This window comes from Cotesia typhae, unplaced genomic scaffold (assembly GCF_013202065.1).
Source record: "Cotesia typhae breed Kobodo isofemale line unplaced genomic scaffold, CoteBio_Ctyphae scaffold_121, whole genome shotgun sequence".
Lineage (NCBI taxonomy): Eukaryota > Metazoa > Arthropoda > Insecta > Hymenoptera > Braconidae > Cotesia > Cotesia typhae.
In genome coordinates this window covers 312535-326052 of record NW_027423773.1, presented here as the reverse complement: position 1 = coordinate 326052, position 13518 = coordinate 312535, and the positions used below count along the sequence as shown (strand labels likewise).

General features: G+C 37.4%; 5 protein-coding genes across 7 annotated transcripts; 3 read left to right on the top strand and 2 right to left on the bottom strand.

Annotated features, from left to right (window-relative positions):
- Positions 1-458: 458 nt before the first annotated feature.
- On the top strand, positions 459-1884 carry LOC141533939 (uncharacterized). The gene is made up of 4 exons (XM_074253054.1): positions 459-627; positions 693-866; positions 930-1448; positions 1506-1884. The coding sequence occupies exons 2-4, from the start codon at positions 740-742 to the stop codon at positions 1574-1576; spliced, it is 717 nt and encodes a 238-aa protein (XP_074109155.1). The 5' UTR covers positions 459-627; positions 693-739; the 3' UTR covers positions 1577-1884.
- Positions 1885-1897: 13 nt separating this feature from the next.
- On the bottom strand, positions 1898-4291 carry LOC141533937 (beta-1,4-mannosyltransferase egh-like). Of its 2 annotated transcripts, none has more exons than XM_074253050.1 (3): positions 4178-4291; positions 3025-3833; positions 1898-2953 (listed from the first exon to the last, which is right to left on the bottom strand). In XM_074253050.1, exons 1-3 carry the CDS (start codon positions 4191-4193, stop codon positions 2381-2383), a joined length of 1398 nt encoding a protein of 465 aa, XP_074109151.1. In that variant the 5' UTR covers positions 4194-4291; the 3' UTR covers positions 1898-2380. The 2 variants fall into 2 exon arrangements, with proteins under 2 accessions (XP_074109151.1, XP_074109152.1); XM_074253051.1 differs by lacking the exon at positions 4178-4291 and adding an exon at positions 3911-4119.
- Positions 4292-4485: 194 nt separating this feature from the next.
- On the top strand, positions 4486-8531 carry Znt63c (solute carrier family 30 member 1). 2 transcript variants are annotated; one of them, XM_074253049.1, is made up of 8 exons: positions 4486-4664; positions 5026-5133; positions 5686-5882; positions 5946-6168; positions 6392-6677; positions 6858-7191; positions 7269-7379; positions 7596-8531. In XM_074253049.1, the coding sequence occupies exons 3-8, from the start codon at positions 5706-5708 to the stop codon at positions 7797-7799; spliced, it is 1335 nt and encodes a 444-aa protein (XP_074109150.1). In that variant the 5' UTR covers positions 4486-4664; positions 5026-5133; positions 5686-5705; the 3' UTR covers positions 7800-8531. The 2 variants fall into 2 exon arrangements, with proteins under 2 accessions (XP_074109150.1, XP_074109149.1); XM_074253048.1 differs by lacking the exon at positions 4486-4664 and adding an exon at positions 4724-4928.
- Positions 8310-11325, bottom strand: LOC141533933 (uncharacterized). Its single transcript, XM_074253046.1, has 9 exons — positions 10955-11325; positions 10700-10873; positions 10392-10634; positions 10161-10340; positions 9692-10093; positions 9395-9631; positions 9162-9332; positions 8587-9108; positions 8310-8530 (listed from the first exon to the last, which is right to left on the bottom strand). Exons 1-9 carry the CDS (start codon positions 11280-11282, stop codon positions 8460-8462), a joined length of 2328 nt encoding a protein of 775 aa, XP_074109147.1. The 5' UTR covers positions 11283-11325; the 3' UTR covers positions 8310-8459.
- A 34-nt stretch (positions 11326-11359) lies between these two features.
- LOC141533934 (beta-1,4-mannosyltransferase egh-like) lies at positions 11360-13380 on the top strand. Its single transcript, XM_074253047.1, has 2 exons — positions 11360-12439; positions 12511-13380. The coding sequence occupies exons 1-2, from the start codon at positions 11570-11572 to the stop codon at positions 13081-13083; spliced, it is 1443 nt and encodes a 480-aa protein (XP_074109148.1). The 5' UTR covers positions 11360-11569; the 3' UTR covers positions 13084-13380.
- The last annotated feature ends 138 nt before the right edge of the window (positions 13381-13518 follow it).

The following is a 13518-nucleotide window of genomic DNA, read 5'->3' as shown; positions in this document are numbered from 1 at the left end:
ATTGTTTTGTGGTTCTATTGTTCCATTGTTCCCTAGTTTTCAAGATTATTTGTTCCTCTCTTTCTATGCTAAATTATATTTTCCAGGTCAATTGTTTTTTTTTTGTTATATATTGTACAAAAAAAAAAAAAACAGCAGCTATTTTAATTGATAAAAATTTTAACAACTTGTTTTTTCGAATTTTATTCTTGTTAGAATCTTGATCTAATCTTATCAATAATTAGATAATTTATCACTATTTAAGAGATGACTGATTTGTTATAGATGTATTCAATCGAATATGATTGAAAAATATTTTATTTATTATCTTAGTATCTTAAAAAGTAAGTTGTTATCAAATGGCTTCTTGATTTTAATAAAGTTAGAATAAAATTTTTAATCTAGATATCGTTAAGAACTGTACTACGAACAACAATTGTACCAGCCAAAATTCAGTGTGTACCAACGAACACTGATATCGTTGTAAGCAATATTACTTTGAACTGAACAACCTATGTGTTCCTGGACTAGGAGCTGATTGTTCGAAAACCATAAAATGCCAAGCACTGAATTCGACTTGTGGATTAACTGACCACTGTGTTTGCGAAAAGAGGTTTATCTTTTCTAATACCAGTCGCTGTCTTCCAAGTAAGTTCTCAGAAGAATAGAACTGTAGAACAATAGAACCGTTATTTTAGTTACCCTTATTTTAGTTCAGTCATTTGGGAAGCCTTGTGAAGAAGACGAACAATGTTCCTGTATGGATGACACGAAATGCCAATTGGACAACAAAACATTCAAAGACATTGTTTGCTGGAACAAACAATGTAACTGTCAGCCAGGCCAGCACTACGCCATCAGAAGGAACGCCTGTGTTCATACTGCAGGTAAGTTCTGGAACTATCAAATTCCTGGCTTGTTCCAGAACAATAACTGACATTTTGTTCTAGGAATCGGCGAACAGTGTTCCATTGACGAGAACTGCGAGAAGCTAATGTTCGCGGAGTGCTACGAGAATAAATGCGTGTGCAAGCCGAACTATTTTGCATCAGGGGGCAAGTGCAAGATAGGATTGAACGCTGATTGTATCTTTCCCGACCAATGTTCAGCAGTGAAACATGCAAAGTGTACGAAGGGTAAGTGCAAGTGCGAGGATAATTTCGTGGAACGGTCGGTGGAACTCTGCGTTCCCGTGACTCCTTACGGCGGAGAGTGCCAGTACGTCGAACAATGCACCAGTCAAACCTCGAACGCGACTTGCGAGGCGACGAAAGATGGCGCGAAGGTGTGCGGGTGTGGAACCGGGCAGCACCACCACGCCTCCGGGTGCTTCCAAACTAAAACACTGGACGAACGATGTGACTTAACCAGCGAATGCTTCGTTACTTCCAAGTACGACAGCATTGCTTGCGTAGGGAACAAGTGCGTCTGTGTTGAAGGGTTTAAGAAAGTCAATGGAACATTCTGCGGTACGTGAGTTCTTGGTTGTTCCTGAGCGCCTTTACTGACAAGACTTTCTGTTCCAGGTAGCGCGGGAAGTATTCTCAGCTCAGCTGTGTTAGTTTTCTTCATGATGGTTGTCAAGTCTGTCATCTAGGAACGATTGTTCCATAACAACTGATTTTTTATCGTAGTTTTACATTTTATAATTTATAATTAGTTTAATAATTAAAAGTATTGTTCTAAATACTTTTATATAAAATATTTCTCTGTGACGTAAGGAAAATTGTTCCTAGAACACAAAGGATATTGTTCCGAGAACAATAAAATAATAATATATTTTTTTATTCTATAAATAATTTCGATATTTATTTTACATTTGATACAATATTAAATATTAATTTTACAACGAAGACATTAATTAATAAATCAAAAATTAAATTAATTACAATGTGCGTTTATAAAAAGAATATTTAATTAACGGTTAATACTTAAACTTATCTTTGATATGATGAATGATTAATTAATTAATACTTTGGTAAATAAAATAAATAAAAATAGTGTAGAGCTTAAAAAAATAATTTAAAAATTTGTTCGATTTTTGCAGGTGGAAGATTTTTTTTTGCGCCTATGACTAGACTATAATTAAACCGAAATTTATTTTTATATAGTTAATAATTTAATGGCACTAAGTTAACTCTTAAACACTAAATAATAAAAGCGTTCATTATTATTATTTTGTACACTATGATCATTTTTAAGTAAATACCAAGTTTTTATTTACAAACGCGATTGTCGGTCAACGAATTTAAAAAAAAAAAAAAATTGAAAATTCTACTCAAGTGAAAAATTTTTATCGCCGAATATCCAATATTTGTCCTTTAAAAATTTACAAAAATAAATAATAATAATAATAATAATTGAGGCAGTTTAAACCGAAAATGTATAATAAAAAAGTAACTTAAACAGTGACAGGAGGTTGATGTTCCTTGCTGACGACGTAAAACTTGTGTTTCTTACCGAGCAAGGCCCAGATGACTGCGATGTTCTCGGTGACGAGGTTAAAGGGAATGATTGCGAGGGCTCCTGATATGAACGCCAGATACCGGAAGAGCCCAAACCTGCTTAAGGAGAAGGACTTTATCACTCCGAAGACGTACATGTAGATGCTCATCGCCCCGATAAACGCACACAGCCCGTCGAGGATCTTCGGACAGCTGATGGGGCAAAGCCCCGCCAGGAGAATGTTTGAGGTTGACAGTGGGAGGGTCGCCCACGAGTACCAGCTGACCCCCAGCAAGAGCTTGTTCTTCAGGGGAATCTGCCGGGAGTGGACCACCAGATAGATCCCCTGGATCCACCGCTTGCGCTGCTGGATAAAGTCCCAGATGGTGAAGGGGGACTTTTCCCACATCTCGCCCTCGATGAAGTTAAACGAATGCCCGAGGCTGAAGGCCTTCAACGCGAAGAAACAGTCCTCGGCGATTGACCCGTCTATCCCGTTGTCGAAGCCGACCTCTCTTTCGGCCCCCGCCTGGAATAAACCCCCAAAAATTATAATCATCATAATACAGTGATAGATGATCATTCGAGAGAGCTTATTACCTGTGTGACCACGTAGGAGCCTTTCATGCTGAAGAGCGGCCGGTGGAACATGTTGAATTGGAACCGGAGTTTGCCCATGTCATCGGCGACGCGGAAGCAGTCGGCCATTGTCGTTACCCAGTTGACCACCGTCTCGTTAGCGTAAGTTATCAGTCCCTGGCCGAAGGGGTGCTTCCCGTCCAGAACAAAGTTCAGGATCCCCCTTAGGGAGTTCTCAGTCAGGAGAGTCTCCTCGTCGAGGTGGACGATCCAGTCGTGCTCGGCCAGCTCGTTTACTCTCTCCTCGAGGCAGTACTGGAGGGCCCGAGCCTTGAAAAGGGCCCCCGTTTTGGTCCGGTACTCGCTCGGGACCACCAGCTCCCTCAGTCGCCGGTGGGTCTTGAGCCCCAGGGGCTTGTCGGTTACCACCTCGATCTGGAAGTTCTCCAGACCGACGTCCAGACACTTGTTCAGGTTCCAGGTGACGTTCCTCGAGACCAGGTGAGGATAGTCCCCCCGAGTGACCACCCGGATGCTGATAAACGGCGCCAAAAGGGGCGAACCCTTCAGAGTCACCTTGTCCGGGAAGGCGTTGTACAATATCAGTCCCAGGAAGTTAAAGAGCGACTGCGGAAGCGCCAAAAGCGTCAGCAGTCTCAGTAGGAACAGCAGAGGCGTCACCACTCCGTACCGCTCCCACGAGTCTATCCTCGGTCTTTCTTCGCTGTCCAGGATACTCAGCACTCCCGAAGTGTACTCGAAGGTTGTTATTATCAGGATCAACAGGCAGCAGTGTGACACATGTTTCACTGTGCTTGTCATTAAAGTTCCTGGAGTGAAAATTTATTTTCATATAATTTTACAAACGTCAATTAGAATTACAACAATAAATAATATCAAAACTCACTAAAAAAAAATATATACCACGTCAATAAGTGCCTAAAAAAATTAAAATTATATTTTTTACCCCCTTTTGACTCTCAAGCAAATAACAACACTGAAATTATTAATCACCTAACACAATTTTTTATATTTTTATTAAAAATATAAACTACATAACCCCCGCAACCACTTATCTCCAGACTCGGTTAATCATTCAACAATTTCTCTTTCGCTCAGACAAACTTCCCCCTCTCTGTCTGAGAAATTAAAAACATAAAAATTGTAAACCTACCTGGTAAAAGTGTCATGTTTACTCAACACTCAACAAAAACAAAATTGTTAAAACTTTCTTAGCGTCTATGGTTGTATGCTGTCCATCCATCAATCCGAGCCGACCGTCCAATGGGCTAACACTAACACATTATACACAAATGTTGATTCATATTTATGCAAATAATAATTAAACTATATGAATTTATATATTTAACATCTGGTAAAAGAGTTCGCGCCTCACTTTAGTTCAAATTAAGACCGCCAGATGGCGTCTGTGCAATATTTCAATATTTTAAGGCAGCTAGTCAGCTGATCCGATCACAATTCTGCTGACTAAAAAATTTTGACAATTAAAATTAAGCTTAAAACTATAGTAATTAAATTAAATTTTTGGAAAATTGTTACTGCAAGTTTTTGATAAATTTTTTTTAGAGTTTGAATTTATTTTTTAATTAAGTTAAATAAATAAATTATCGAATGCGCTTCGAGGTATCGACTAAACAACAGTAAGTGTTTTTTTTTTTTTTTTTTTTTTTTTTTACAGTCGCGTCTCCCGTCTTCGTAACGGCGAGTCATTTTTCACACAACAATTCACTCAAATAGTTGACAATAAAAAACCATCTCTAAAAATTTTTTACATAAATTCAATATTTACAATTTTTATTATTTTATTGATCTCAATAAATTTTTAGTGAATTTTTTATAACTGACAATAATAATTATTATTATTGAATATATATTTTGATTTTGTTTTTTTGGTTATGATTTTAGTAAGTTTTTTTTTTTTTCTTTTTTTTTTTTTTAATTTATAAATTTATATTTTTTGTGTTGAAATTGAAATATTAATTGCAATTTTATTTATTTCAGATAATGGTGGAAGTTTCCGCAAAAATGAATTCATTTTGTGATGGTTGAAGTTTGGTGAATGGTTTTTTGATAATTTACTATTTTTTATTGGAGTCTATTTCAAGTCAGGTGGGTTAGATTTTTTATTTTTATATAATTTTATGTTAAAGACAAGTTTCTGCTTGTGAGAAAAAAAATTATTTTAATTTAATTTAATTTTTATCAAAATACAAAAAATAGAAAATTTAATTTTTTTTATGGAATCCCGAAAATAAAAAAATAAAAATGACTCATAAAATTTTCTATTTTATTAAAAATGATAATAGTAATAAAATCTATCACGATATATAAATATTCTCTAGACTGATAATATTAAAAAATAAACATTATTTTTTGACATAAGAAGATTAACCGATTTACTTAAGTGATAACGAGTTAGATTAATTTTAAATATTACTATCAATAATAATAATCATAATAACTTACATATATTATATATATTTTTTTGAATTAGTCTGATGATAAGATTCAGTCACATAAATTTATAAAAGTTTATTTTTTATTAAAAAATTATCCATGCAATTTTTTTATTTGAAATTTAATTGTCGGAAAAAAATTAAAAATTATTTAAAATCGGCTAATTTTATTATCATAAAAAAAAATTTGTTTTTTTTTTTACAGATAAATTTAAAAAAAAAAAAATGGGAAGGTATACAGGAAAAAAATGTCGTTTATTAACGATGTTATGGCTGACAGCATTTTTCTTCCTAGTGGAAATAATAGTCGGGTATGTTACTAATTCAATGGCGTTAATAGCCGATAGTTTTCATATGTTATCAGATGTGGCAGCGCTGGTGGTTGCGTTTCTCTCTGTCAAGGTCAGTTAATTCATCATTAATGACAATTAAATTAAATCACTGATTATAAATAATTTTTGACAGATGTCGCCAAAAAAATGGTCGAAAAATACATTCGGGTGGGCCCGAGCAGAAGTACTTGGCGCGCTAGTTAACGCCGTATTCTTAGTTGCCTTATGCTTTAGTATAACTGTTGAAGCCTGTAAGAGATTTATCGAGGTCGAGGAGATCCACGAAGCTAAACTTCTGGTGATAGTCGGAGCTCTGGGATTGTTTGTCAACCTAATAGGATTGTGTCTCTTTCATGGTAATTTTTAATTTTAAAAAATTTAATTAAAATTAATCATTAAAAAAAATTTTAGATAGAAAAAAAAAGAAAATAGAAGAAATAAATTACTACAAATTGTGTCCTCTCTCCTGTCCTCACCCGTGTAATTATATCCTTCCCTCGACGTCCTACCTAGGTTTGTGCAAGCACTTGGCTCAAGAATCAATTCCCAAAAATAAATAAAATTAATATTAATTTACAGAACACGGAAACATGCATGGACACTCTCATGGAATTTCCAGAAGTCACAACCGACTGAGCACCCTCGTTGGCACCGATGACAATGACAATGATCATGACAATGACACAACGACGAGCACTGCGTATCGTCCCGCTACTCCGGTTAAAAAGGTCCACCATGGACACAGCCATGATGCCAGTCAGATGAACATGAGAGGCGTATTTCTTCATGTACTTTCAGATGCACTTGGCTCGGTTATTGTCATTGTTTCTGCGTTGATTGTTTGGTTGACTAAGTGGGAGTACAGGTTAGTTACTTGGCGTGATATAATTCAAGGTACTTGGCAAGAAAAAATTATTACATTTTTTTAAATTAAAAATTCAATGATTGAAAATTTTTTTCATACCAAATAAATTTTTTATTGTTTACTTGGTATCCAAAATTAATGTACTTGGCATAAAAAAATTTTTTTTTAATAAAATTAAAGATTCTACATCGATCCAGCTCTATCACTGTTATTAGTCTTACTAATTCTCCGATCAGTGTGGCCGCTACTTCAAGAATCAGCGTTGATTCTCCTCCAAACTGTCCCAACACACATTCAAGTAGAAGCTATCCAGCAACGATTATTGGAAAATGTAGATGGCGTTTTAGCAGTTCACGAGTTCCATGTATGGCAATTAGCTGGGGATCGAATTATTGCATCAGCTCACATCAGATGTCGTAATTTATCTGAGTACATGAAAATCGCTGAACAGGTCAAAGAATTCTTCCATAATGAGGGCATACATTCTACTACTATCCAACCCGAGTTTATTGAGGTAATCTCAATTATTAAAAATTTTTTTTTATTATTTTTAATTAATAAATTATTATTTTTTTTTTTTTTTTTTTTTAGTATCACTCGAATAGTGAAGTCAAAGAAACTCCTACTGAAGACTGCGTATTAGATTGTCCTAAAACTGACAAACCGTGCAATCAAGCGACCTGCTGTGGTCCTTCTAAGCAGGTAAATTATTTATAAATTCATTTAATCATTAATTGTTATTAATATTATATTTTATTAATACAGTATTACCTGAAAAATCCTCCATCCCCGTCATTATTTTCCCGATGTTGTGAAGCTTTACATTCTGAATCAAGTTCAATTGCTTACATGTAATAAATAATAATAATAATTATTATTATTATTATCATTGTTATTGTTATTATAAAAATTTTTTAGGGACGTGAAACACCATCACCAGGTGAAACACCATATATGTGCCGACAGCGGAACAGTTTAGCACGATCAAACATAGCAATAAGCGGAATAGGCATAAACACTTCATCAAATGGCGGCCAAGAGCATCAAGAAGTTAACGAGATGGAACGCGGTTACCTACTGTCTCAATTCCGTCCAACTGCACCAGATAATCCGCAAGTTTGAGAATCCGGCTGATTTATTAATTAATAAATCATTAATTTAATAGAACAATTTATAATTATAATTAATATTATTATTTATAATTAATCACTGTCTTAAGTTTTATATTGCCGGGTATTCAAATCAAACTGCTGCTGATGTATTATAATAATAATGTGAAGTATGGTAATCCTTAGTGACTATTATTATTATTATTATTATTATTATTATTATTATTATTATTATTATTATTATAGATTTATTAGAGTATTTAATGGATAAATTTTTTACTATAAGTGCTCATTTTTGAATGAATTTTTAATAACCGTACAAATTTATCGGACGTTGCAATTCATTTTATGAATTTTTTTTTTATGCAAATACAAGACTTAATAAATCAATTTTAAAAGTTTTTCTGGATTTATTATTCTATATGTTCCTAGAACAATATCCCGTATGTTCCAAGAACCATTTTATAATTATTTTGAAAGTAATGTTCCAGGTAAGTACAATAATATATTAATATACAAATAGTTACAGCAATACTTTTTATTAGTGACTACACAAAACTATATTGACTAATATATAAAATGTATAATGTACAATCTCAGCTACATGTTATTAAACAATTGTTGCATCATACAAAAAACAGTGCCATTCCAGCAGTTCCTGGAACAATCGTTTCTAAACGGCCGACTTGATAATCGCCATGAAGAAAACTAACACTGCTGAGGCGAGGATACTGCCCGCGCCACCTGGAACAGAAGTATTGTCAGTAAAGGAGCTCTGGAACAAGCAAGAATTAACATACCACAAAATGTTCCATTGACTTTCTCAAACCCTTCAACGCAGACACACTTGTTCCCTATGCATGCGACACTGTCGTACTTGGAAGTAACGAAGCATTCGCTAATTGAGTCACATCGTTCGTCCAGTGTTCTAGTTTGGAAGCACCCGGTGGCGTGGTAGTGCTGCCCGGTTCCGCATCGGCACACTTTCTTCGCGCCATCTGTCGGCGCCTCACAAATCGCATTCGAGGTTTGACTGGTGCATTGTACATCGAACTGACACTCTCTACCGAAAGGACTCACCGGAACGCAAAGTTCCGTAGATCGTTCCACGAACAGTTCCGTACATTTGCATTTACTGTCCCTACACTCGGCATGTTCCACCGCGGAACAGTGATTGGTGGTGTTACAATTAGCGTTCAAACCTATCTTGCATTTACCTTCTGATAAAAAGTAGTTCGATTTGCACATGCATTTACTGTTGTAACACCCTGTGAACGGAAGCTGTATGCAGTTCTCATCAGTGGAACAAAGTTCGCCTATTCCTGGAATAAACTTTCGTCAGTCATTGTTCGGAACCAAGCATAAAACTTCCTACCTGTCGCGCTGTGAATACAGAACTTAGATTTGGGACTAAAGCGGTAATTCGCTGGACAACTGCAAGTTCCACCGGAACAAACAAGATCTCTGTTCGGTTGTTTCAAGTCACATCTTTGATGCAAGCAAGAACACTGATCATCCATCTCACAATTTTCTCCAAGCTCATTTACTACGAAAAAGTAGAAAAATGTTCTAAGAACTTGTTCCAAAAACGGAACTGATGGAACTTACTTGGAACACAGCGATCCTCTGCAGAAAATATGTGTCCAGGAGCACAGATGCACCGCCCATTTGATCCACAGATCGAGTTTAATCCCTGACAGTTCCCGGAACAGCGGGCTCCGATCCCTGGAACACATTGATTCTGTTGCTGGTAGTAATATTCCAGGCAAGAACATTTATTGTCCCAACAATGAGTGTTCGTAAGTCGTCCGCAGTGGTCGTTTACCGAGCAGTTTCCTCCGACGGCTGAAACAAATTATTTCTATCAAAAAACAATTGTTCTAAGAACCAAACAATGGACCTTACCTGTCGAACTTTCTACACACGCTCTTTTGTCATCTACATAATGAAAACCGTTGGAACATGAGCAAGTTCCATCACAAACAAGCTCTGTGTAAGGAACCTCCAAGGTTTCATTATTCTGACACTGTTCCTGGAACTGACACGATTCCCCATGGCTAGCAATCACTGCGCAAATTCCAGTTGATATTGGAATAAACTTATCGATGCACTGACACTCATTATCAATGCACTGAGAGTTTTTGACCGCGGAACAATAACTGTTGTTGGCACAGCCTGAGTGCAAACCTTGCCTGCATTGACCTTTATAGTTGAAATAGTTGTCGATGCATTGACATTTGTCTTGGTTACACTGGGTGTTGCTCAAGAGCATACAATTGTCGTTTATCGTACATGGATCATCGATAGCTGGAATAAGTTTTCATAAGAACATTGGAATGGGACATGAATAAACTAGATCTAAAAGTAAACTCACCTTTTGTACTACGGACACAAGAATCTTGTTCCGGAATATAATGAAATCCCTCAGAACAACTGCAGATATTGTTTGTATTGGAACAGATGAGATCTTTGTATATTTCATCCAAGTAACACCTTCTATTATTTTCACAGGAACATTGTTTGTTTATCAGACAATTTTCGCCTCGTTTCTTGACTGAAAAAGAAACTTAGTACTGTGTTTTAACCGAACGGAACAGGAACTTACCTGGAATGCATTGCTTCACGGAGAGTTCTACGAACTGGTCCTTGCATTGGCATTCTATAAATCCGCAACGCGAATTGTTGGCCTTGCAATTTTCACCAATATTGGGACACATGGCGCCTATGCCCCCGAAACACTGACCTTCTTCCACGAAATGTTTGTCAGGACAGGAACATTGATCGTCAATGCACTTAGTGTTCTTTATAGGGAGGCAACTATCAGTTACTGTACAGTTGTCACCTAGTTCTGGAACAAACGAAAGAGTGTTGGAACAGTTTAGGTTCCTGGATGCTTTATTCTGATTTTCTTACTTTGGGCGCTTTTAACGCAAGTGGATTTTTCAGGTACGTAGTGGTAACCTTCGATGCAGGAACATTTTTTTCCTACGCACAACACGTCTGTATATGGATCTTCAGTGACGCAGGTTCCATCGCTCTTGCAGCTGCACTGGATGTCATGCTCGCATTTTTCTCCATGTTTTGAAACTATAACAGTCAATCATTGAGTTAGGAACTCAGTTCTCGGAACTTGGAACTTGGAACTAGTAACAAAAAAATCCAACTTACCCCTCACACACTTAACTTTTGACAAAGCTACAAAACCATAATCACATTGACAAGTTCCATCGTTACATATTGTATTATCAAGCTTGAAGTCATTATAATTGCACTCTGTGCCAATCATCGGAACACAGTACTCGTTCCATGCAACGTACTCATCTTTACAAGTACACTTTTCATTATCAGAACAAAATGAATTCTCCAAAGATGGACAGCCCATTGACTTAAAGCATTTATCTCCAGGAACTGCAGATGTATTAGTGATAGGTTCCGCACTAGTCACAGCACGGAACCCCAAAGCTACCAGCAAAATTAACAAGTATTTAGGTGTCATTTTAAGTCAGAGTAAAAATTCAACTGACTCAAAGTTCACTTAAATTTAATGCTGCGGAGATTATCTCAGATAAGAATGTCTGCTATCTAGTATCGGATTAAGATAGTTGATTATTCTCAGGCAAATAAGCTCTGCGACTAATTAATGTCTCGGCTGAGTGATTTAGGTCACGAAGAATCAACCAAATGTTTAATCCAAGATCATTCCAGAAGAAAATTAAAATAAAGTACAACTAGGCACGAAAATATGCAACTGATAGGAATTTATCAGAACGTGGTCTTGCATTAATGATCTCAGTCCGAGGCATCCATCGTAGTCTGTACCAGAAACTAGTGGTAGTAGCAGAAATGACAATAACAAGTACAGTAAAATATGTGTCGCACTGCTGCCTGATGTTTCTGATAATAATAACAACCTTCGAGTACACCTCGGGAGTGCTGAGCATCCTGGACAGCGAAGAAAGACCGAGGATAGACTCGTGGGAGCGGTACGGAGTGATGGCGCCTCTGCTGTTCCTACTGAGACTGTTGACGCTTTTGGCGCTTCCGCAGTCGCTCTTCAACTTCCTGGGACTGACGTTGTACAACGCTTTCCCGGACAAGGTGACTCTGAAGGGTTCGCCCCTTTTGGCGCCGTTTATCAGCATCCGGGTGGTCACTCGGGGGGACTATCCTCACCTGGTCTCGAGGAACGTCACCTGGAATCTGAACAAATGTTTCGATGTCGGTCTGGAGAACTTCCAGATCGAGGTGGTGACCGACAAGCCCCTGGGGCTCAAGTCCCACCGGCGACTGAGGGAGCTGGTGGTCCCGAGCGAGTACCGGACCAAGACAGGAGCCCTCTTCAAAGCTCGGGCCCTCCAGTACTGCCTCGAGGAGGGGGTAAATAAGCTGGCGGAGCACGACTGGATCATCCACCTCGATGAGGAGACTCTCCTGACTGAGAACTCCCTAAGGGGGATCCTGAACTTTGTCCTGGACGGGAAGCACCCCTTCGGCCAGGGACTGATAACTTACGCTAACGAGACGGTGGTCAACTGGGTAACGACAATGGCCGATTGCTTCCGCGTCGCCGATGACATGGGCAAGCTCCGGTTCCAATTCAACATGTTCCACCGGCCGCTCTTCAGCATGAAAGGCTCCTACGTGGTCACACAGGTAATAAGCTCTCTCGAATGATCATCTATCACTGTATTATGATGATTATAATTTTTGGGGGTTTATTCCAGGCGGGGGCCGAAAGAGAGGTCGGCTTCGACAACGGGATAGACGGGTCAATCGCCGAGGACTGTTTCTTCGCGTTGAAGGCCTTCAGCCTCGGGCATTCGTTTAACTTCATCGAAGGCGAGATGTGGGAAAAGTCCCCCTTCACCATCTGGGACTTTATCCAGCAGCGTAAGCGGTGGATCCAGGGGATCTATCTGGTGATCCACTCCCGGCAGATTCCCCTGAAGAACAAGCTCCTGCTGAGGGTCAGCTGGTACTCGTGGGTGACCCTACCACTGTCAACCTCAAACATTCTCCTGGCGGGGCTCTGTCCCATCAGCTGTCCGAAAATCCTCGACGGGCTGTGCGCGTTCATCGGGGCGATGAGCATCTACATGTACGTCTTCGGAGTTATAAAATCCTTCTCCTTAAGTAGGTTCGGGCTCTTCCGGTATCTGGCGTTCATTTCAGGAGCCCTCGCAATCATTCCCTTTAACCTTGTCACCGAGAACATCGCAGTCGTCTGGGCCTTGCTTGGAAAAAAACACAAGTTCTACGTCGTCACCAAGGAACATAAACCTTCTGTCACTGTTTAAATTTCTTTTATTATTATTTATTTTCGATTTCAACTGCCTCAATTATTATTGTAATTTATTTTTGTAAATTTTCAGAGGATAAATATTGCCAATTCTAAAATCTCATTTATTAATTAATCTAGCAACAACAACTAAAATACATAACATGTATAATTATTATTATTATTATTATTATTATTATTATTATTATTATTATTATTATTATTATTATTATTATTATTATTATTATGATACCTTTGCAAGATAATTTATTTACTAAATTAATTAAATTAGTGATAAGTATACGTATGCGTTATTTTTATTGATTTAATTTTATTTATCAGATAACCAATAATAAAACATGAATGATAAGATAACTCGAATTGTAGAACAATTGTCTGGTCAATTAATTATTCTGATTGCTAAAGAATAATTATTATATTATTATTTGCTTAA